The 25233-nt window shown below is 34.3% G+C and overlaps 1 protein-coding gene across 1 annotated transcript; it reads right to left on the bottom strand.

Annotated features, from left to right (window-relative positions):
- On the bottom strand, window positions 1–25233 carry LOC123702557. The gene is made up of 14 exons (XM_045650334.1): window positions 25106–25233; window positions 17994–18143; window positions 16251–16338; window positions 15761–15926; window positions 14837–15031; window positions 14353–14572; window positions 13212–13431; window positions 12549–12768; window positions 11961–12064; window positions 11389–11555; window positions 5030–5848; window positions 1936–2155; window positions 972–1191; window positions 1–285 (listed from the first exon to the last, which is right to left on the bottom strand). Exons 2-14 carry the CDS (start codon window positions 18135–18137, stop codon window positions 15–17), a joined length of 3054 nt encoding a protein of 1017 aa, XP_045506290.1. The 5' UTR covers window positions 18138–18143; window positions 25106–25233; the 3' UTR covers window positions 1–14.

A 25233-nucleotide genomic window follows, 5' to 3' on the forward strand; every position in this document is an offset into this window, starting at 1 on the left:
TTAATTATTTAATATTATTCTACCTTATTTTTTCTTTTAAATATTGATAACACTATCGCACACAGCTTATAAATTGAACCTAAAACGAGTGTAAAAACTAAAATTACAGATAATACAAGTTTAATTTCATAATAGTCTTTCACTGATATGTCGAAGGCGGGAGATCTTAAATGTTTCGCGCCTTTGTGACGTATGACGTATTCCGTCCACCACACGGCGCGTTCTAGGGCAGTCTGTGGTTGGTCGTTGATGACAGTTCGTAGGTTGTCTATGTTTTCTTTGTATCTGCAATAAAAAAGGAAAAGTTTGGAGCGTTGAGAAAGGATGAAACTCTGTACGAGAACCGATGTGGTTTTGGAGAGCGAACTGCGAAGAATTCCTTATAGGTAGTATAAATAGGTGTGAAGTTAGCACGAAAAGACTTGATTGACTTGATTAAAAGCTATTGGAGTTTACCTAAAAGGATTAACACTTTTGCGATAGTGGCGCCATCCTTATTTGATAAATTTTAGCGAACACTTGTAGATAGAATGTACATGTTACTCGATTAAGCGGTTTTTTTAGTTCAACTTCATGCTCAAGGCAGAAAAAATATAAAAGTATAGATAATAATATTATATGTTAAAGAATAGCATAGATTGAATCTCTTAATTTTTTCACCTTGTACCCTAGGAACGGTATCTATAGCCACTCTAAAGCTCTCCTTTGTGACGTCATCTTGTCCGCATTTAGCTTCTAGTCCCACAGTATCCCATTCCTATTCGTACCTATACGTAGATTGAATCTCTAAATATTTACCTCCTATCCTTAAGAACTTAAGGTATCTATAGTCGTTCTAAAGCTATCGTTTGTGACGTCACCTTGTCCAAATTTAGCCACAGTATCCTATCCTTGATAGTACAGATTGAATATCTTCAATCGCATTTACCTTCTCTATTAGCTGGAACCATATACAAAGAAGAAATATTTACCTTCTATCCTTAAGAACGGTATCTATAGCCGCCCTAAAGCTGTCCTCTGTGACGTCACGTATATTGCACATGACTCCAATGCCCAGTTCTACAATCTTGTCCACGTTAAGCCACTGGTCCCACAGTATCGGCACGCCCACAAGTGGGACGCCAGCGTCGATAGCTTCGTCGGTTGATTGGAGACCGCCTTGCGTGATGAATAACTTGATAGAAGGGTGTTCTGGAAAATTTTCGGGGACTTATAGATAATTTTGAGGTTTTTTTGATACGTTGGATATTTTTAAGGGTAGTTTTGTGAAGTTTTACGATTTTCTTTGGCAAGTTACTTTCAATAAATAAAAGGCATAGAAATGATAACCTAACCACACAATTTAATTATATAAGTTTGTCAACAAAGTACTTGATTTGACTGACTAAAGTGCTTGAAGAAAAGTAATGACGATAAGGGGGATAATAAATAATATTTTTAATTTAATTAAAAGTTTAAAGTGTTTTCACATAGTATAAGATTTAGATCAGTAACCAATTTATAATTTATAATTTATTTACCTTCAGTGTTATCAATGTCTTTTTATATTTTTTACTAGCTTTCCGCCCGCGGCTTCGTCCGCGCATTCAAAGAAAAACCCGCATAGTTCCCGTTCCCGTGGGATTTCCGGGATTGCGTCATTTTCCCGGGATAAAAAGTAGCCTATGTCCTTTCTCGGGTATCAAAATATCTTATTATCTATTTCATGAAAATTGGTTCAGTAGTTTAGGCGTGATTGAGTAACAGACAGACAGACAGAGTTACTTTCGCATTTAAATAATATTAGTATGGATTTATTGCCTTCAAACCTCAGAAGCACATAGAACATGAACCTTGTATTTCAACCGACTCCAAAAAAATATTTCGTAATTTTATCCTCGAAAGGGACTTTAGAAGTACAGGTTAGGTACATTAAAAATACCTTCAAATACTCACTAAGAAGATCGCGCTGAGGAAACCATTTCCCCACTACCACATTTTCCGGTACATTGTCCACATCGGCATCCCATTTCAAGAATACAGTATATGGCAGTTTGGAGACCACTCGCAGAAACATGTTTAACTTCGCCATGTTGAATATTGAGGAGCTGATTGTGCTGCCGAAGCTCATGTATATAGCGCCGTTTTTAGCGGCGTCGAGCTTGGCTTTTAAATCCTGGAAATGAATCCTAAATATAACTGCGTTAAAAACAACCGACTTCAAACTTGCACTTGCAACATTTACAAATACAGACAAAAATGCTCATAAAATAAAAACTACTGGGCCTATCCTAATAAAATTTTTATGGGACCAATTCGACACCATCCCGCATCGAACAAAAAAAGAATCACGTAAATCGGTTCAGAAACCTCGGAGTAATCGGTGTACATAAATAAAAAAAATGTTGTGTGATTTTATGAAACCACGGTAAAAGTGAAACTTTTTTTCACACTATAGACATTTAAAGAAAAATTATCGTATTTGTACGATAATTATCGTACGTATCGTGCGTCACGCGACATGCGCTACACAGACCAAAAAGTTTGAGACGATGTAAGTAATAAAAGTTTCACTTTAAAAAGAAAAAAAAACATACCGGCCGAATTGATAACCTCCTCCTTTTTTTTGAAGTCGGTTAAAAATTAGACAAAATTGGTCTAGTGGGAGTCGAACTCGCGATACTAAGGGATACGTTAGATACAGCCAGTGAGCACAGACAGTACAGCACAGACAGACGCACAGATATTCGTCCATGCGCACAGCAAAGTCTTAGTAATAGGGTCCCGTTTTAGCCCGTTGCGTACGGATCTCTAAAACCCTATTTCAACGAAAATCATAATGTATACAGAATCTATGATAATAACAGCAGGTTTAGCAAAAGCTGACCAATCAAATGCAGTAAGTACGCTGATTTTCAGCCAGTGATATAATGGATGGAGATGGAGTGATAGATGAATTTAAAATGAATTGGTTAAAACTTTACTGTCTTTCCACAAAAAACTTTCGACAGGGTTTATCGTTTTGTCGTATTTCACATAGACAACTATTAAAGTGACAGATCCCTGGTTTAAGTTAGACTGTGTTTAAATTGTTTTGTGGTAATACCATTAAAGTTTTTACCATTAAACTAGCCGCTTGCTCTAGTTTCGCTCAAGTTGACCATGATTAAAAGATAGGGTGACCTAATGGTTAAGAAAAATATATTATGTTTTACTAATTTTAAAATTACTTTAAAATTGATAGTTATGTTGATTGATAAATGTTTTTGAATTAAATCGTAATAATACAAATTTAATATCTCCTGTTCATAATATTATAAGCACAGATTAAATACTGATTAATACAATATTCGTTAATTATTATTATCGATTTTCACTATTTACTCTTGTCGACGACCCACTGCATGTACCTATCGCGATGAAACACACATTCGACACCGCAGTTGACCCACATTATCATTGTGATACGGGAACAATGATATTTTTAGCCAAGCTATACAGAGCGAGAACATATTAATAGGTATACTAATGGGCCCTCTTCACAATGGGCAGCGTTGGGCGATTACTTAGAGCATTAAACCAACATGCTCTAAGGGCGATTAAAAACAATATCATTGTGGAGGATGGAAGAACATCATGGATAGACAGGAAGTTGTGAACTGTCAGGGGTCACCACTGTGGAGGAAGGAAGGAATATGGTATGCCTGAATTGAAAAAGGGAGGACTGGCCGGCCGTTATGACCCCGATGAATGATGTCCAAAAGTTGTATATAATATGCTCTGTGGCGAAAACATTTCGTTTGGGCGATTGAGCGAATAAATGTCTAAGTGTCTATGATCGGCCGTCATTGTATATCGTTTATTCAGTCACCGGAATGGCGGCAAACATCGACGAACATATTTTGTTGTGCCAACTTTTCACTATGGGCAGTAGTGAAAAGTGCTCAGCATATTATACCTCTAAATGCGAAAGTTTGTGAGTATGGATAGATGGATGTATGGATTTTTGTCTTCTTTCATAATCTTGGAAATGGATGAAACTTTAGAGGAATAATATAGAAATACTAGATTTTGCACGCGGGTTCGTCCACGGGAGAAACCGCGTGGCAGTTGGCACTAGTTTTACATACGTTAGATTTTAGAGATTTGTTTTTGAAGTGAAACTTCTTTAAGCGCGTTGAGAGTAAAATTTCAAGGTCGCGTCATGGCAATACCGTCACGTCATGGAGTAAGGCGATGTTTTTGGTCACTGCCCTATTCATTATTTTATTACTACATAGTTACACGTGAAAACGATTCTTAAACAGATATATTAATTAGTTTAATGATGATGATGATGATATGTTAATTCGTTTCATTATTATTTATAATCATTATTATTCAAGTTTACAATAAATTATAACAAAACGATATCAAAATGAGTGCAGTAATCAGTAGGTATGTAAACATTATTATACAATAATTATCTAACATTAATTACGTAATACCGTAATAGAGTCAATGAATTATAATAATTATATTATACTAGATTTCCGCAAGCGGCTTCGCCCGCGTTTTCAAAGAAATACCCGCATAGTTCCCCTTCCCTTGGGACTTCCGGGATAAAACCTATCCTATGTGTTAATCCAAGTTACCCTCTATATGTGTGCTAAATTTCATTGTTATCGGTTCAGTAGTATTTGCGTGAAAGAGTAACAAACATACATACACATTCACATACATCCATCTTCACAAACTTTCGCATTTATAATATTGCTAGCTTACCACCCGCGGCTTCGCCCGCTTTGTCTAAATCCTAATAAATTGTATAGGTACTTAAACCTTCCTCTTGAATTACTCTATCTATTAAAAAAACCGCATCAAAATTCGTTGCGTAGTTTTAAAGATTTAAGCATACAAAGGGACAGAGAAAGCGACTTTGTTTTATACTATGTAGTTGGTTGTGATTAGACGATTAGGTATGACATGACAGTATTACAATGACACGGCCTTGAAATTTTACTCTCCACGCGCCCAAAGAAGTTCACTTCAAAAATATTAAATTTCTTACCTTAGGTAATTCCATTACTTTTCTCAAATGCAGACCTCCTAAATAAACAACATTAGGTGGTACAGGTCTATTAGAATCCCAAATAGGATGCACATTTAGAAAAACCATAGCAACATTTTGTTTCAATTCTTTCAAACTGGGAAAATTAGATCCCAAATGTTTCTTCAATAAATCGTCTTCTGGCTTTTCGCAGTCCTCATAAACTTTTACTACATCGTAAAGTCCTACTACTTCTTGTATTTTATCAACATATGTTAGATTCTTGAATTTTTCGCGAATAGCCAACGGGTATAACAGGGGATGTGTGGGAGCTCCCATCATTTCGAAAGTATCAAATACTCCGCCGAAGGAACTGACTTGAATCACTGGTGCATTGAATATATGGCCGAACACGAGGTTCAACCGCACACAAGCCTCTACTAAAACTATATCAAACTTTTCCTTGCTATTTACGAAGTCTTTTAAATCATTCCCCAGTAATCTATCAAACATCTTGTATATAGCTCTAAACGCGACTTTCTGCTGTGCCACAATATCGTCTGCGTCTTTCAATTCATCTTTTAGAGCGGCAAATTTAATTTCTTCAACGCTAGCTTGAATTGATATCTGCTTTAAGTTCTTTACACTTTCTTCCATGGGAAAAGGTGTAATAAAAGTGACTTCGTGTCCCCGCCTCGCCAATTCTTCGACAAACGGTCGAAACACTTGTTGGTGACTGTACACTGGTGCTGGAAACACTCCTAAAATCTTTGCTGATTTACACACGGTTGTAGTTAAAGCCAGACACGTGACGTACAGTAGTACACGCATGGTGACCGTCTATTTGAACGTCGAGTGAACTACTGTTTTTTAGACTCGTTGTTTATATGTAGCCATTGAGATAATGAATGTTGGTACTGCGACCCGAATGATAAATGATACCTAATTAATAGATTCTTTGTTTATACTTAATAGTGATGTGATAGTTTTTTTAAAGAACTATAAAACAATAGATTTGTACTTATATTTACAAGGATTGTGAGGCAAATAGGCGAGTTTTATAAATAGACTAGCTGCCCCAGCAGACGTTGTTCTGCTTTACTCTTATCAATTAGGGGTATGAAAAGTAGATGTTGGCCGATTCTCAGACCTATGCACAGAAAATTTCATAAGAATCGGTGCAGCCGTTTTGGAAGAGTATGGTAACTAACATTGTGACACGGGAATTTTATATAATACTAGCGGTCCGCCCCGGCTTCGCCCGTGGTACATGTTTACGTTTTCTCTACATAAGAACCATCCTCGTACTTCAAGGAATATAATAAAAAAAGAATTATCGAAATCGGTTCAGCCGTTCTCGAGTTATGGAATTACAACGAAAAGTGGCATTGATTTTTATATATTAGAAGAGATGTGTACCGCTAGGTGAGGTTAAAAGTTATGTCCGTTTAAAAGAACGTGTAACACATACAAAAGCTAATGCAATACATATATATAATGTAATTTATAATACACTAGATTTCCGCCCGCGGCTTCACCCACGTTTTCAAAGGAAAACCCGCATAGTTCCCGTTCCCGTGGGATTTCCGGGATAAAACTTATCCTTTGTGTTAATCCAAGTTACCCTCTATATGTGCGCTAAATTTCATTGTAATCGGTTCAGAGAGAACCATCAAATCAAAATTTTTTATCCTTGTTATCTCTGTTAGCTACCACAATCGAGAGTTTCGTACACGAAATTATTGGGCGTCTCATCAAAATAAAGCTACCAACGGAAAATTAGCTTGATAGTAGTCACTTGCAAAAATGGTCGATGTATCCTGAACTATAATATTCAACTAAACAAACAAACTCTTCAGCTTTATAATATTGGTACATCTATGTATTAAGGATGTCTTCCTTTCAGGACCTACAAGACCTCCTGGATTCTTCCACTCAAGGATATATCTACTTCAGCATGGGCTCGGTAGTCAAGTCTTCTCAACTCAACGAAAAAACCAGGAAAGACCTAATAGAACTATTCGGCAGTTTAAAGCAGACTGTTTTGTGGAAATTCGACGAAGACATTAAAGGGTTGCCAAAGAACGTCCACATACGAAATTGGTTGCCGCAGTCTAGTATACTTGGTGAGATGGAGTAGTTTAAAGAGCCTATTTTTGATACGCTTTAGCTTCCCCTGTATGTTCACCGGCACCTGTTCCAACTCTTTTAGAATACATCCATTGCATATACATAGAGGGTAGGGAACTTGGATTATAGCTTGACCGCAGTGGCGGGGACCGGGTGAGGCGGGGACCGGGTAAGAAAGAGCAAGAGTTAAAAGTTACGAAAGGAACGGTCGGTACTCTCCCCCTATAGATATAGCCACTGCGGTCAAGCTATATAACACATATAATAGTTTTATCCCGAAATTCCCACGGGATCGGGAACTGTAAGGGTTTTCCTTTGAATACGCGCGCGAAGCTGCTTGCGTATAGCTTATATTATTTTGATCACTGGGTAATCCAAAAATAATAAAATAAAATAATGTGTCTGTTTCTGTTTGTGCAAAAACATAGCAAAATAATAAATGGAAGTCACAGTATAGAACAAGCCAAAAATATTTTTTACTGTTTGTGCTCTTTCTGAAATAGTCAGACTAAATTTGATAAACTTTATCACCAGATCTAAAGCAACATAATCAAACTATACGTAGTATGGTTAAATTTCTCATCATACACGAGTGATATAAACCTACATAAGCAAAACAAATACGATACTAATATGATATTTCCGTCAGTATGCGAATGATGGTTTAAATGCGTTGTTTCGCACTATTATCTATATTAGCAAGTAAAAAAGGCTTAGAAAAAGGTAACCGACTTATTATACGCGCTTAAAAAGATTAGATGTTAAAGTGAGATGGCATTATTCAATTGTAATGAGCTCAGAGCAATAATAGGTTTATTGCTCTGAGGTAATGAGTGAAAATGAGCAAAGAAAAAAGAGCCAATTATTAGCTACATTTTTGATATTTGCCATAGTTCTCGGTTCCGTGGAATTTTTTCACATCCCTTACTTTCTTGTAACCAATATCCAAAGAGACAAACCGATAAACATTAATTCCTTGTTTTAAAATTTAGAAACTCATTCTTGTCATCTTTTTAGAAATAAATACACGTAACGCCGTACCGCGGCAAAATCTAAATTCTAAATACGCTCGAATCCCGTCTCACGATCGAATCTTTTCTAATTTATAATGCTACCAAACTAAAAATCCCCCTTTTTTCAGCGCACCCCAACGTTAAAGTCTTCATAACCCACGGTGGGTTGCTCAGTGTAATAGAGTCGCTAGAATATGGGGTGCCCTTACTAGCGATACCAATGTTCGGAGACCAGCCGGGCAATGTGCAACGCAGTGTGGCCGCTGGGCACGCTCTGAAGGTGGACTTCTCTCCAGACATGGCTCCAGCATTAAAGTCAGCGTTGGACGAAATGTTGACCAATGATAAGTATGTTTTGGACAAGAAAGATAGGTCTTTTAAACAGGAGGGTAGGGAAAACTCAGGGGAATTTTAAATGGTTGAAAAAAGGTTGAAAAAGCGTCAAGTATATTCAGAGGATAAATAAATCGTTAAGAAGTTGGTGAAAAAAAGGAAGGATGTTTAAGGGACATAGAATCATTTGTATAGTTTGTAAAAAAAGTGTTAAGAAAACTTAATATTATCAAACTATGAGGGTTTATGTTTTCAGAATGCGTCAGACAGTCTGCAAATAAAATTTTCAATGTTCCTATCCTATTTATTCTAGACTCTAGACGATAAAATAACAAAAGCAGATTTTTCGGCACATTAAATTTTCTTTCAAAAGTCTTCAATAATGCCGTCAAATTATCAACATTAGGCACTTATTATTATAGATCTTAAAGTAATACAAAATATTTACATACTTACTCAAATAAAAAATGTAAATACCTGTAATTACCTATATCTTTTTCAGATATTATAAAAAGGCGAAATTCCTCTCAAACGTGTTTTTGAAACGGCCAATACATCCATCAGAGCTGATAACGTATTATATCGAAATAGCTATTGAGAGTCAAGGTAAGGACAATTATTTACTGGTGAAAACAGGATGAAAATCGGTGCAGTAATTTTTTAGGTATTAACGGACTGGCAGACCCGCGTGCATAATCAAAGGAAAACTAGTTTAGTACCTGTTGTCATGGGATTTCTGGGATAAATTATCAATTCTGAAACTATTTTTGTAGCAAATTTCATCCAAATCGCTTCAGTATTTTAGGCGTGAAGAAAAGACAAACAGACGGAAAGACGGAATACTTTCACATTAATTATACTTTATAATATTACTTAGGATTTAGATACTATCAAACTTAAAATTAAAAGATTTGTACCACGCTTTTATTAGCTTCACTTGAATATATATGTGTATGTAACACTTAACAGACTCCTTTAGACTTGATTTTGACCCACTGTAAACGGACAAATTTAATTCAAACTTTGTACATTTATCAAGGATCGGTGATAATACAATTATATAATATTAAGATATAAGATTAAAGCGTGTTTTATTTTTTTAAACAATATTAATTAATTTATATTGTTCTAGGTGCATACCATCTTCGTTCACCTGTCAAACTATACAAGTGGTACGAATTATGGATGCTGGATATAGCCTTAGTTATTTTGATTATTCTATACATAGTTTACTATGTAATTAGGATAATAATTATGTTCCTGAAACAAAAACTTAGTTCTAGTAAGAAGAAAACTCAATAATTGTACTTCGATAGATATATTTTGTAAATACAAAGTGATAATTGTAATAAAATATATGAAATAATATATTAGTGTCTTTTATTTGGTTTCCTTTTAAATATTTTTCCATAAAAACGGAAATATTATGATCATTATAATCTATAATATAAAAATGAATCCCAAAATGTGTTGGTAAGCGCATAACTTGAGAACGGCTGAACCGATTTCGTTAATTCTTTTTTTATTATATTCCTTGAAGTACGAGGATGGTTCTTATGTAGAGAAAACGTAAATATGTTCCACGGGCGAAGCCGGGGCGGACCGCTAGTTCATAATATAAATTATTATAAATGTTTTATTAATATTATCAGCAAAACTTAAAATGAATTTTTTACGCCTTACAAAAGAGTATAGCAAGTCAACTAGGAGTGTTCATTACAGGCGTTTATATTTACGCATATTCAATTCAAATTTTAAATCGAGTAGGAAAGTATAACTTCGGTACATTTGATTTAAGGGAAGAAATAATACACAAAAACATAATAATAATTAATAATGTATATTTCGTTATTATTACAACAATTATAAATAACATAACTCCTTACACTCCTCATATAAAATGTTATTTACATCACATTAAGTATACCAAATATTTTCTTACGTTTTCAATTTTATTTTTTTATTTAAGAAATAGAGGAAAAAAGAGATAATCAAAAACATGTACATGCCATGATTATAGATTAAAAAACAATAATAATTATTGTTTTGGCAATTGGCGCGCAAAATTATAAAACCTTAGATAAAAATATTGTGCGATTTAAATGTTTAAATCAAATACATAATAATAATAACGTTTAATAATTTTTGCACACTCTCTTATAGGTTTTTCACTTAATATCTAATAATTATTTCGTTCGTAATTTTTTTTTTAACAAATTATCTACCTACAATAACAAGGCAAATAACTTTTGATAAAAACATTTCAAATAATCTCTTGGCTGTAAATCTAGTCCAAAGTCTTATTAAAAATCTTAAAGAGTTATCTTTTTGAAACATTATTATCAAAGCTTCATACTATAGATTTAATTACTTAAGACTTACTGTATTTACTAAAGGTATTTTAGTGGCTTTGTTAATTAATAGTAAAAAATATAAAAATTGCTTTAGGTATATAAATATTTAAATGCATGTAAGTAAAAATCTATTTTAAATTTTCATGTTATGTTTTAAGAATATACTTACACAAGATATTTTATTTTTAATTTACTAAGAAGTGCTTTAACGAAGTACATAAATTGGATTATCTATTGGTTCAACTTGGGTTCAACACACGTTCAACAGCAATACCCAATTTTGTATTTTTAAAAGTCCAACTGGCACTGCCAAAATGACATTTCACGCATGTAAAAAATGTGTTACAGTTTACCTATCGAAACATTATCTGTATAAAATATAATAATTAATATATATACTAATTGGCACATCGAATTTTATAGGTACTAAGTATATTTATTTTAATAAATTTATTTAAAAAAATACCTATTGGACTATTTAGTGAATACATTTTTTTAGGTTATGTTGTTGTTCTTTGACGAACTGTAGCTTATAAATAAAAATATTTTAATTCTTCTTCTGTTTCTTACTCTTGCCTTTGCTCATAAATGATGTAATAACTTTCTTAATAGTGTAGAAAATAACAAACAATACAGCTAGAATTACAAATATTATGTCTAACATCCAGTTTTCATACCACGTGTACTGATTCACCGATGATCGGAGATGGTAAGCACCTGAAAATAATATTAGATAAATATAGTTTTTCATAAAAAAAAACTCTTAACTATACTAATATTAAAAAGCTGAAGAGTTTGTTTGTTGCAACGCGCTAATCTCAGGAACTACCGGTCCGATTTGGAAAATTCTTACGGTGTTAGATAGCCCATTTATTGAGGAAGGCTATATTATATATATTATTACGCTAAGACCAATATGAGCGAAGCAACGCGGGTAAAACCACGAGGCACAGCTAGTACTCAATAAAATTTAGCTTATTTCCAATAGAGTACTTAGGTACTTATAAAAAAATAAAAGATTGAGTAGTGTTTTAATAATATCGTAAAACACACAAAAATATTATTTCTTTATAATAATATTATGAAGCATATCTACAACACCAACTTTAAATCAGTTCTTACCCTTGCTTTCGATGGCCAATTCAATGTAATGTGTGATCAGGTCAGCGGGTTTTGTAGGCCGGTTGCGGAATAACTTAGAAAGGTATTTCGCCTGGTTGTAATAACTGTAAGAAAAACGAAATATTAAATACTAATACTAGCGCCCCGGCTTCGCCCGTGGTTTATTTCGCAATAAAAGTTAGGTCGCAATTCTTTCTCGGGGTTTAAAGATTGTCTGTGTCAAATTTCATCAAAATCGGTTGAGATGTTTAAGCGGGAAAGCGTAACAGACAGAGTTACTTTTGCATTTATAATAATATTAACTTAGAATATATTATATTATATAGTTATTATATAGTAGGTATTCATCAGTGAGTTTTCATCATCATCATCTGAGGCTCTACAGTCGCGAGTGGGCCTTGGCCTGGTCTAGTATTTTCTTCCAGACAATACTAGACCTTGCCCGGGTTCTCCAATTTTTCACATCTATCGTTTTTAAGTCCTGTTCCACGCCATCCAACCAACGGAGCTTTGGTCTTCCTCGATATGTATTTCAGTGAGTTTTATCAACACGTAAATCTCACAATCACTTGAAAATCTTCAACTCACCTATCATTCATCATCATTTCATTCAAAGCGATCTTCAGTTCCGGACCCATATCCTCAGAGAACTCCACCTTTAGACCAAGACCGGCTACCAAACTGCGGTGGGCGTTAGCTGGCTGGTCTGCAAACACCGGTATCGATAGTAAGGGTACCCCATATTGTAAGGATTCCAGGGTACTGAGAAGACCACCGTGGGTTATGAATAGCTTGACGTTAGGGTGGGCTAGAAAGTAAAACATGGATAAGATTAATATAGACTCAAATCATAGGTAATTTCATAACACGATGATTCCAGAAAATTAGAGCATTTATTTTGGCTATATAATATTAAAAGAGTTTGTTTTGATATGATTTTTGATTTGAACTAAGTAGGGAATTTTCGAATCAAAAATAAATATCTATGGTAATGGTCCAATTATTTTAAATGCGATATTATTAGAACACGTTTTATAATAATAAATTCAAGAAATGGTGATATAGTTAGAACTTAGAACTTTAAAATAATAATACAACTACAGGCTTTCCAAAAATTTTCTTGCTCTTCTCTGAAGAAGTTTGTATAAAAACCAGTCGAAATTAATTCTACATAATATGTCCATTAAAAAATGTATCTAAAAATGTCTGCTTTAATAAATCAGCATATAAGTTATTCAAGAAATTACTTACCAAGTATACTAGACTGTGGCATCCAAGGTCTCAGATGAATATTCTTCGGAAGACCCTCGATTTTCTCCTCGAACTTCCAGAGAACAGTCTGTTTCAGTTCACCGAACATTTGGGCCAGATCTCTTCTGATTTTTTCTTTTATTTGTGACGCTTTCAATACGGAACCCATGCTGAAGTAGATGACGCCTTGTGGGGAAGCATCTAGGAGTTCTTGGAGGTCCTGGATATGTTGTTTTTATTAGGAAAAGTGGAAGAATGGTGGCAATTTTGGATTTATGAATAAGAGCTAGCGCGCACGAGCAACTTTTGTCTCCGCAACTATTTTGTCTCTCCCATCAACTCTATGGGCTAGTAAGGAAGTGCGCGCACGCAGCGACGCAACTCCCCATAGAGTTGATGGGAGAGACAAAATAGTTGCGGAGACAAAGGTAAGTTGCTCTTGCGCGCTAGCTTTAAACGTCCTGTGGTTTATAATACGATAACATTACAATTCCTTACTGAATATTTATTATGATCAATTTGTATGCTAAGAGCGGTAATCACGAGGTAACGATAAAAACACTTTATATAAAGAAAACTTCCCGTGTTTGTATGTAATCTTTGGAAGTACTGATCCAACTATGAAGTACTAGATTTCCGCCCGCGGCTTCGCCCGCGCAGTCAAAGTAAAACCCGCATAGTTACCGTTCCCGTGGGATTTCCGGGATTGCGTCATTTTCCCGGGATAAAAAGTAGCCTATGTCCTTTCTCGGGTATCAAAACATCTCCATACCAAATTTCATGAAAATTGGTTCAGTAGTTTAGGCGTGATTGAGTAACAGACAAACAGACAGAGTTACTTTCGCATTTAGAGTATTGGAAAGAGATGGCGCTAAACCATCTATATGTCTTTTATTCCACACTGAAAATAATACTGCGTTAAAACATCACTACATAGTATAAAACAAAGTCCCTTTCTCTATCCCTATGTCCCTTTGTATGCTTAAATCTTTAATACTACGCAACGGATTTTGATGCGGTTTTTTTTAATAGATAAAGTGATTCAAGAGGAAGGTTTTAGTATATAATTTATTAGGTTTTAGACAAAGCGGGCGAAGCCGCGGGCGGTAAGCTAGTAAGCTATAAAAGAAAATTAACTCACTTTTGGCAGAGGAGGTGTATTAGCGTCAATATGATACCCAGCTATATCAATCACATTGGGTGGTAAACTCCTAGTGGGTGCGAAAGAGGGGTGCGAGTTGACAAGCAAGATGGATACATTCCTGTGAGCTTCCTCAAATGGGGGGAGGGGCACGTTCCTAGCCTTGGCTATGGGACCGAATTTGGACTCGTAAATGGCCTTTTGGACTGGGAAGTTTCTCCTAAAAATGAAAGTTATTGTTAGAGATTAGTGTCAGAAAAAAAAAATTAAACAAATAAAAAAATAGACAAAGTAATCATTTGGAGACTGTTGGCTTAATAACGTAAAAATATAATTTTAAAAGAATTGTAAATAATTATACTTAGGTAAGTAGTTACCTAAAAATTAAAAGACCAACTTTTCAGTATTTAGTATACAGTAACAACTTAATAACTCGAATATTTCACATTTAATGAAATAAACGTTATTTAGTAAAAAAACTTACCAATAATCAATTTGCGACATAACATAAATGAACGCATTCATGAACCGCTGCCCAAAAGTCATGGGAACAGAGTAATTATCCACAAAACTGGGTACATTGGGGATAGACCGGACTGTATCGATAGTGTACTCCAAGTGAGGGTACATAACTGTACCGCTGAGTAGGATCCAGGGCACTTGGAGGACTGCGGCGTAGCTGGAAGTTTAAAAAACACTTTAACTTTTTCTTACAGACTATACCGATGCAATTGTTACCTCACAGAGATCGCCTAGAAGCGATAAGGCCACTTAATGTATCAATAATTTGCTTATTTTTTTTGATTTATCTGTATAATTTTGCGTGTTTCATAAAGCGTGCTGTGTTGTATTGTGTAACATTTTGTTGTATTGTATTTTATTGTATTGTAAGTAACTATGAATTACGTAGCCAGCCTCAACATCCGAAAAGAACCACCCTGCGCATATAAAGCGCATTATATTATATTATATTGCATTAAATTGTATTCTATTGTAATGTATGGTATTGTAATTCATTGTATAGTAACTACTATAATATTGCATTGTATTGTAGTATGCAAAGTATGAATACTACAATATGTATTACATACCCAGCCTCAAAATTCGAAAAGAACCACTTATGGTTCCTCTTGGTAATTGCGTCCCTTACAGCAGGATTGTCAATGAGACTTTTGCCTTTTGGTTTAATGAACATATTTAACGTGTTACATAGTTTATTTGTTTGGTCTGTAAGTATACGTATCTGTGTCTGAAAAATTGCATTATATTGTTTTGTGGTGTGTCGTATTGTATCGTATTATTTTGGTATGGTATAGTTTTGTGTTGTAGGTACTGTTTTTTATTGGATTGTCATCTATTGTATTGTATTCTATTCTATTGTTTAATATTTAATTATAATATAACATACCCAGCCTCAACATCTGAAAAGAACCACTCAGTGACGACAGCATCATAATTCCTCTTGGTTATTGCGTCTCTCAAAGCGGGAGTATCAATGAGGGCGATAGTGAGATTCGTTCCGAAATCTTGGACGAGTTTTTGCGTAAAATGCTTCTTATCCGTCACGTCTACGTCTGGAATATGAATTATATATTTATAAAAATAATATTGTATAGCTGAAGACTTCGTTTGTTTGTCTGGTTGATTTATAGAAAGAGGCTATATTATATTATAATCACTAGATATTTATAGCTTGACCGCAACCACTGTACCGCGCCCTAGGCGCCCTCACCGCGCACATACCTATACACTTATACCCTACAGCCACTGCATAATGCCTATCATACGCCAAATCTTCTTTTTTTTTTTTCAAAATGAAATCAATTTCAAAGTCAATTAGATTTTTAAAAATCTACTTCACTTAAAATTATTCGTATATAAAAAAATGAAATACCTACCTTTTTTCAATTCCTCGAGATGACCAACATCGATTATATTGAGATTCTTCACAACTTTTCCATCTGGATAATGTGTAACGAATGTTACCTGAAATTAACAATAAATATTATCATAAATTAATTAATCACTACATATCAGTACATAGTATAAAACAAATTCACTTTTTCTGTCCCTATGTCCCTTTGTATGCTTAAATCTTTAAAACTACGCAACGGATTTTGGTGTGGTTTTTTTTAATAGATAGAGTGATTCAAGAGGAAGGTTTGAGTATATAATTTATTAGGTTTTAGACAAAGCGGGCGAAGCCGCGGAAGGAAAGCTTGTTTAATTATAAAAAACACACATAGACTCATGAAATTATTTTATTGTCACCGATCCTTGAGTGTACAAAGTTTGAATTAAATCTGTCCATTTAAAGTGGGTAAAAATCGAGTCTAAAAGAGTCGGTTACATACAAACATATAGGTAGGTGAAACTGTTATCTACCTGTACACTAAATTAGCTTTCGCCCACGTATTCAAAGAAAAACCCGCATACTTAGGTATACCTATTCTTTATTGCACACAATTTTACAATACCAGGATATCAGAAGCAATTGGCGGCTTTATTGCTAAGAAGCAATTTCTTCCAAACAACCAACTTACCAAGCATAAAGTTTACAGTTGCATTGGGGTTTGAAACTTTTTGTATGGACGCTGGCATATCGACCTGCCGCCATTTTGATTTTTTTTCAAAATCGCGGCGCACGATTAAAGTGGTATGTATGGATAGAGGACACATAGACGAACAAAAAATGTCTCATAACATAGTACCCTAAAGCGTCACATTACCGAGATATTTGGAGGTAAATATTCACTTATGAGTACAACGACAAACACTAAAAATAGACTTATTACGTGTCTATATATGCATAATATTATCTCCAAATAATCACTCCCAGGTAGATTATTATTATTACAGGAAGAAATTAGGTATTCATTACATTACTTACATTTTTATGTAAGTATGTATGTTTTTATGTAATGAATGTACCTACTTTCTTCCAATAAACGGTTAATTAATAATAATCTACCTGGGAGTGATTATTTGGAGATAATATTATGCATATAGACACGTAATAAGTCAATTTTTAGTGTTTGTCGTTGTACTCATAAGTGAATATTTACCTCCAAATATCTCGGTAATGTGACGCTTTAGGGTACTATGTTATAAGACATTTTTTGTTTGTCTATGTATCCTCTATCCATGCATACAACTTTAATCGTGCGCCGCGATTTTGAAAAAAAATCAAAATGGCGGCCGGGTTGATATGCCAGAAAGTTTCAATGCCCTTTGGGAAGATAGTGTACACATAGTTCCTTTCCCGTGGGATTTCCGGGATAAAAAGTAGCCTTTGTCTTAATCTGGGTCTTCAGCTACCTACATACCAAATTTCATTGTAATCGGTGCAGAAGTATTTGCGTGAAAGATTAACAAACATCCATAATTACAAACTTTCGCATCTGTACTTAATATTATAAAGCTGAAGCACAAATTAGATACCTAGGTAGCTATAGCTAAGTTTGTTTGCTTGTTTGAACGCGCTAATCTCAGGAACTGGTCCGATTTGAAAAATTCTTTCGGTGTTAGATAGCCCATTTATCGAGGAAGGCATATATATCACCATGCTTAGAGCAACAGGAGCAGAGCAATGCGGTTAAAACCGCGGGACACAGCTAGTTTATTAGTAGGATCCTACATACCTCATGACCAGCTTTCAGCAACGGATCCACGATACCCTTAATCAGGTGGTTATGGCTCTTTGATGGAACCTTCTGGATGCACAAAATGTGGTATCCACCTGCTGTGGATATCGCCAGGAGACAGAGGAATAGTAGCGACTTCATGGTGGGCTGGAATCGAGAAAAGACTTATCATTATCACTTATTATTTTAGCCTTAAAATGCTAAAATATCAGTATGAAAATATAGGGGTAACTTTTTTTCAAACTCAAACTCAAACATTTATTTATTCAATTGGACTTCATATTTTTTTTTTGCACTTTTGAATGGTCATTACATATTTTTAACATTTAGCACCGATTCGGAAAGCAGTATGTACGGAGAAGAACCCCCAAGAAACTTCATAGTTGCTCTTTTAAATTATGTCAGTTTTACAATTTAAAAATTTTTATACCAAAACACTAAACGTTACCAAAACCTACTTCTTGATGATCTTATGACGGGGCTCTATGATTGTATTAAAACCTACAGTGTTTCGTCGTGGTTTCGTCAAAGGGTAATTAATAATTGTAATAATTTGCCTCTATAATCACTAACTACATTGTAACTACTATAAAACCACCTATAAAACAACTAGTGGTTCGCCCCGGCTTCGCCCGTGGTACCTACATGTTTAAACTATCCTATCTCTCAAGTTGGATCGAACTGCACATGGTGTGCGAATTTTATTATAATCGGTTAAGTTGTTTAGGAGTCCATTGAGGACAAACATTGTGACACGAGATTTATATATATTATATATATATAAAGAAAAGATAAAGATAAAGATGTCGCTGTCGCAGGTCGCTGTGTGTTTAAATCTTTAAAGGTAAGCAACGGATATTGATGCGGTTTTTTTAATAAGAGAGATTCAAGAGGATGGTTTTAGTATATAATTTGATAAGTTTTAGATAAAGCGGGCGAAGCCGCGAACGGACAGCTAGTAGGTATGAACTATTTTAGAAACTTGTCCGCGGGTAAAACCGTTCGGCACGTCAAGTACCTACATCATGATAGGTGCGAGTATAATATGATAAGAATTAAGATATATAATATTAGTGAAAGTTCATACCTATATCAGGGATTGTATTACAGTTCAATCCACATATACTACCCACTTCACTACATAGTATAAAACAAAGTCGCTTTCTCTGTCCTATGTCCCTTTGTGTGCTTAAATCTTTAAAACTACCCAACGGATTTTGATGTGGTTTTTTTAAATAGATAGAGTGATTCAAGAGGAAGATTTGAGTATATAATTTATAAGGGTTTTAGACAAAGCGGGCGAAGCTGCGGGCGGTAAGCTAGTAATATTATAAAGCTGAAGATTTTGTTTGTTTGAGTGACTACGCAAACCACAGCAAACAACATAAAACCTTGACCATACACACACAAGGACAAACATACATCGCTGTCAATAGATTATATTAGTGTTGGTAACTATTATTAACCGGCGTTTATTAACCGACGTTTACAAAAACAACGGAAGTTTTTTGCTTCTCTATGCGCTTTTTAACTGACTTAAAAATATAGGGATTTTTAATCAAAAAATGTATCAATTTTTTCGTTAGAACTTAGAATATTTACTTTTTTATAGCGTTCAAATTATTTACAAAAGATACATTTTAAAAATAGCATTTTTTGTAATATTTTTTGGATGTTTTGTGTATACGCACTCACTCCATAATAAACCTAATTAAATAAAATAATTAACTAAATAATTATTATGATTTTGCACAAAACGTTTAATTCTGTGCGTCTATATTTTGAAAACAATTAAAACAATATATTATCTATATTAAATATTAGAATATGCATAGCTTAATCCAAGTCACAGATAGGTACTATGGGTAGATACTAGAATATTAGATAATATGTACCTACACCAAGGTCAATGCTTAATTTTTTATTTATAAATAGCTCTTATTTATAAAAAGTCGCAGCGTAAATGTAATAAAAACTAAAATTAGTAATCACACCACGAGAAGGTCAATTAAACATTAAAAATTACATAACTATCGCAACTCAGATACCTAGGTACTCACTCTTGCATTCAGTTTATCATTCCACAGATAACAAATTTAAAAAAATGCACTAAAAAACAACACTTTTTTTTAATTTTGTAGCGACCCGCGTCTCCTAAGATCAAATACAGACTGGCTTCGCAGAGCAAGTAATATAGGACTGGCTTGAAATCTATACTAATATTATAAAGCTGAAGAGTTTGATTGTTTGTTTGAACGCGCTAATCTCGGGAATTACTGGTCCGATTTTAAAAATATTTCAGTGTTAGATAGCCCATTTATCGAGGAAGGCTATAAGGATATATATTATCATCTCTGACCAAGTCTACCAATATCAACACGCTAATGTCAAGTCCTTAGCGTGAGCGGAAAACGCTTGCATTGAAAACGCTTGGTTTTTGTTTAGGCCCCCAGGTGCGGAGCACTGCGGGCAAAACCGCGGAGCACAGCTAGTAAGAAATATGTATAGGAATAATGTGATATGATGTGTGATCCCCTGAATGACATATTATTATGTAGCGTAATTTTGATCATAATTCATAGTAAATAGGGTATAGAGTTGTACCGCGCGTAAAGCTTGGAATAGATGGCCATGATTTTAAGTGTCAATGATCTTAGATTTTCAACAAAAAATCTATGAAGATAAAATATGTGCAGCTATTTTAGATGCGTAGCTTATAATTATTTTCAATTTGTCTAGTGTAACTATAAAACTTTTGTAAGAAGCATTATATTTAAAAGGTACTTATATGAAATTTTTATAAATTAAATGTTAGTAAAATGTCTGTTACAAATAGTTCGTCGTTTGTTTTTTTAATAATTGACCTTCTTTAATGCTTCTTCAGTTATACAGAATGTCCCACTATCGGTATAGGTACTAAGCGCGAAGGGACTTGTAGTTTTTCATACACTGATCACGTAACGTCAAAATTTTTTTGCTAAATTTTACCTTAAAATCTATGTTTTCTTCTCTAACTTCGCGCAGCCGGCATGCATATTCCGCTTCGCTAATGTGAGTATTTTATCAATGAAAACAATAGCTTACGTGCGGATGGCAAAGTTTGGTGTGGGTGGCTTGTTAGGTCTACACATAGAGTCATATTCATCTATTTGAAAAAAAAATGCGTCTGGAATTTTATAAGTATTTTTTACGTACTCAGCGTATGCAAAACTATAACCTCCTTTGAGCTTAGTATACCAACAGTGGGACACCCTGTATAAGTCGACTAATCCTAATGAATCTTCCATTAAAAAGATAATATTATACAGGTACTGATTTGAGCCTTCTTGGAAGTATGAAAAAACGTAATTAATAAATTATTATCAAGGTCTTAAAACAACTGATTGATCACAAAAAAATTACAATCTCTTCCGCTAAGTTTTGAGCAAATTTATTGAGATGTCTACGCATTTTTAAATTGAATAAATTAATATTTTGTTTAACTATTTTATATGCAAGTTAACTTCAAAATCCTGTATGTAGTTACACGATTTGATGGATTTTTTCTAGATGGACTAGCTGTGCCCCGCGGTTTTACCCGCATTGCTCCGCTTCTGTTGGTCTTAGCGCGATGATATTATAGCCTTCGCATTCATCGATAAATAGGCTATATAATACTGAAAGGATTTTTCAAATTGGACCAGTAGTTCCTGAGATTAGCGTGTTCATGCAAATCTTAGATGCAAATAAACAAAAAAAACTATAGATTTCTTAGTACCTTATAGTCTTGTAGATGTCATTATTTTGTAACATGATAATTTCAGAACAAATATTTTTATCATTTCTATCAAAAGTCCTAATGACATCACCTATCAGTTCGTGGAATTCCTTAGACTAGTTTTGCGCCCGGGGTTTCGCCCGCGTTTTCAAAGAAAAAACCGCATAGTTCCCGTTCTCTTGGAATTTCCGGGATAAAACCTATCCTATGTGTTAATCCAAATTATCCTCTATATGTGTGTTTAATTTCATAGTAATTGGTTCAGTAGTATTGGCGTGAAAGAGTAACAAACACACATAATATTATACACATCCATCCTCACAAACTTTCACATTTATAATACCTATTCGTAGGAAGGATATTTGTTAAAAAAACACAAATAAAAAGATGATTCTCTCTGTTTTAGCTTAGGCATTTAAAATTTCTTTAAAAAGCTGCTTTCGACAGTTAAGGTGAAATGAGACCCAAAACAGACGTTTCGAGCTCACGGAGAATTAATTTTTTTCTTCCAAAACTACCAATTTGATTTTTTTTATTTATGGATTTATTTAATTAAAGAGTTTGTCTAGTGACGTGCGGGAACCGAAACATGTCTCGATTATGAATTTTAAATAAAGTAAATTAACAAATTGGTGTAGGTAGTACAATCCACAAATCTCTAGTAAATAATAAATTATTGCCACACAAAATATACTTAATTATACATAGCATTGTGCTATGGGCTAGCTAGGTATACATCATCACGCTAAGACCGGAGCGGAGCAATGCGCCTAGCCTATAGCCTTCCTCGATAAATGGGCTATCTAACACCGAAATAATTTTTCAAAACAAACAAACAAACTCTTCAGCTTTATAATAATAGTAGGTACCTATATCATCACATACTAACAATTAATCACCATTAATAAAAATAAGTACAATCGTTATGTTACTATCAAGTTAAATATTTACTTTATCTGAAGGTTTATCTCAGGACCTCATAGCTTCATATCTTCAGAACAGGGTACAAACCGTTGTTGTTAATGGAGAGAAATCTCGCGGTGCGCCGATTAACATAGGTGTTCCGCAGGGATCTATCTTAGGACCGTTTTTGTTCTTAGTATATATTAATGACCTACCTTATTATTTGCAGGATATGTGTGAAATAGTACTGTTTGCAGATGATACCTCATTAATATTTAATGTGGATAGACATGACACAAATGTTGACGAAGTAAACTCTGCTCTTTTACGCATATCCAAATGGTTCACTGCTAATAATTTATTATTAAATGCAAAAAAAACAAATTGTGTTGAATTTATCCTTCCAAATGTAAAAAAGGTGAAAAGGGATATTATTTTAAACGGGGAGGTATTATACCCTGTGGATTCTACTGTTTTTCTTGGTTTGACACTAGATGAGAAGTTACAATGGGGGGCCCATGTTGCCACCACCGCTGCTAAGCTTAGTTCAGCTGCATATGCAGTTCGAAGAATAAGGCATCTCACCGATGAAGACACGGCTAGATTGGTTTATTTTAGCTACTTTCATAGCATTATGTCCTATGGAATTCTGCTATGGGGCAGGGCTGCAGATATAGAAACTATATTTATATTACAGACTAGCGGCCCGTCCCGGCTTCGCACGGGCATTAAACATTACATTTAGATTTGTTAATTTTACTAAACGAATTATTATCAAGCGTAAATTCCGCACACGTCCATCACGTAGGTAGCCGACCGAGGCCGAGGCAAGTTTATTTCGTGATCTTAACCCCCCTCCCGTACCCCTGCCCGAGTGACGCTTACAACGCATAGCTAGCCGAATACAGTTTATTTTTTAATTTTTTTTTAACTCGTGATATCTTTTGATTGGATTGTCAGAATCGAATAATTCAAAAAGTAATATAAAGATATTGAAGCAGTCTTAAATAATACATCGTTTATTTTGATAAGGGTTAATACCAAGGTACAAATAAAGAGCTTTTTGTAGCGGTGGTATTTTAATTTCTTTTTTTCAATAAAAAAACGCTTATTGTGACATGACTGTAATAGTTAGAGATATGCTGCCGCTGATTTTTTGTAGATAATGGTGTGTTCTAAAAAAATGTAGTATATCATTTTGTTCTATCATCAATAGTTTTCGCAGCGCACGCGATGTAAGGTAGTTTTTTGATATTTTTTTCACACCTTGGATTACGTTATCGTAATTTTAGTAAGGATGCCTATTTTTTTTGAAAATGAAATATAGCCTATGTCACTCAGAAATGATGTAGCTTTCCAACAGTGAAAGAATTTTTCAAATCTGCCAAGTAGTTTCGGAGCCTATTCAATTCATACAAACAAACAAACAAAAAATCAAACCTTTCCTCTTTATAATATTTGTATAGAAAAGAGCCATACGCTCTATATATAATTTACGTGCTAGGGACTCACTAAGAGATCTCTTTAAGAATACTGGTATCCTCACAGTACCATCACAGTATATATTTAATAATATTTTATATGTACACAAAAACGCAGACTTACACACAAGAGTAGGAGATAGACACCGTTATGGCACAAGGAACCGAAATAAAATTGAAATGCCATTTTACCGGTTAGCTAAAGTTAAAAATTCATTTATGGGCCAAGGTATACTTTTTTACAACAGAATTCCTCATAGTATTAAAGAGTTTAGTAGTGCTAAATTTAAAAATTATGTAAAAAACGTATTAGTTCAGAGAGCCTATTACAGCATTAAGGAATATATGGAAGATAAAAACCCATGGAGGGTTGTCGCGTAAAAACCACAGGACAGTTCTTTGGCATATTATGATATATACGTACAGTTACTTACATATTTTGTAAAATTAAATTGTAATACTGAAATGATTTAAAAGAGCAACTATGGAGTTTCTTGCCGATTCTTCTCCATAGATACTGCTTTCCGAATCGGTGGTAAATGTTAAAAATATGTATTGACGTTTCAAAAGTGCTTCTCGAAGAAGTCTAATTGAATAAATAAATGTTTGAGTTTGAGTTTGAGTTTAACACTATTTATTTTGACTGACTGTAGTGTAGCTGTAGTGACGGCCTGCCTTCTAACCAAGAGGTTGTGGGTTCGATTCCCAACCAGGGCAAAAATTTGTGTGATGAACATAGATTTTTGCTCTGTGTCTGGGTGTTAATTATCTATATAAGTATTTAAATTTATATTTCTATGTTTATCAGCCATCTGGTTTCCATAACACAAGCGAAAGCTTAGTTTGGGATCAGATCGTGCCGAGTGTGAAAATTGTGCTAAAATATTTATTTATTTATATTTATTTAGTCAACAAAAGCACAGATCACAAAATACTACATTAAAAAAAAAACTACTGACTACACTTACTTTTTTTACTTCACGTTTTTAACACATTCGAATTTAAAACTACGCGGCGGTATTTTACAAAATTACGTCTCAATGACTAGCTGTCTGGCAACGACTAATTTTTATCATACGAATATCAGCCTTATTTA

Source organism: Colias croceus, chromosome 23 (assembly GCF_905220415.1).
Source record: "Colias croceus chromosome 23, ilColCroc2.1".
NCBI classification, from domain to species: domain Eukaryota; kingdom Metazoa; phylum Arthropoda; class Insecta; order Lepidoptera; family Pieridae; genus Colias; species Colias croceus.

Bases quoted from the DNA above. Each gene is read 5' to 3' on its own strand.
- LOC123702557 (XM_045650334.1), bottom strand. From the start codon at position 18,137: ATGAAGTCGCTACTATTCCTCTGTCTCCTGGCGATATCCACAGCAGGT. The intron at 14,573-14,836 runs GTAAGTTTTTTT...TTTCATTTTTAG, and splicing joins ATGTCGCAAATTGATTATTG to GAGAAACTTCCCAGTCCAAA. The intron at 11,556-11,960 runs GTAAGAACTGAT...TATTATTTTCAG, and splicing joins ATTGGCCATCGAAAGCAAGG to GTGCTTACCATCTCCGATCA.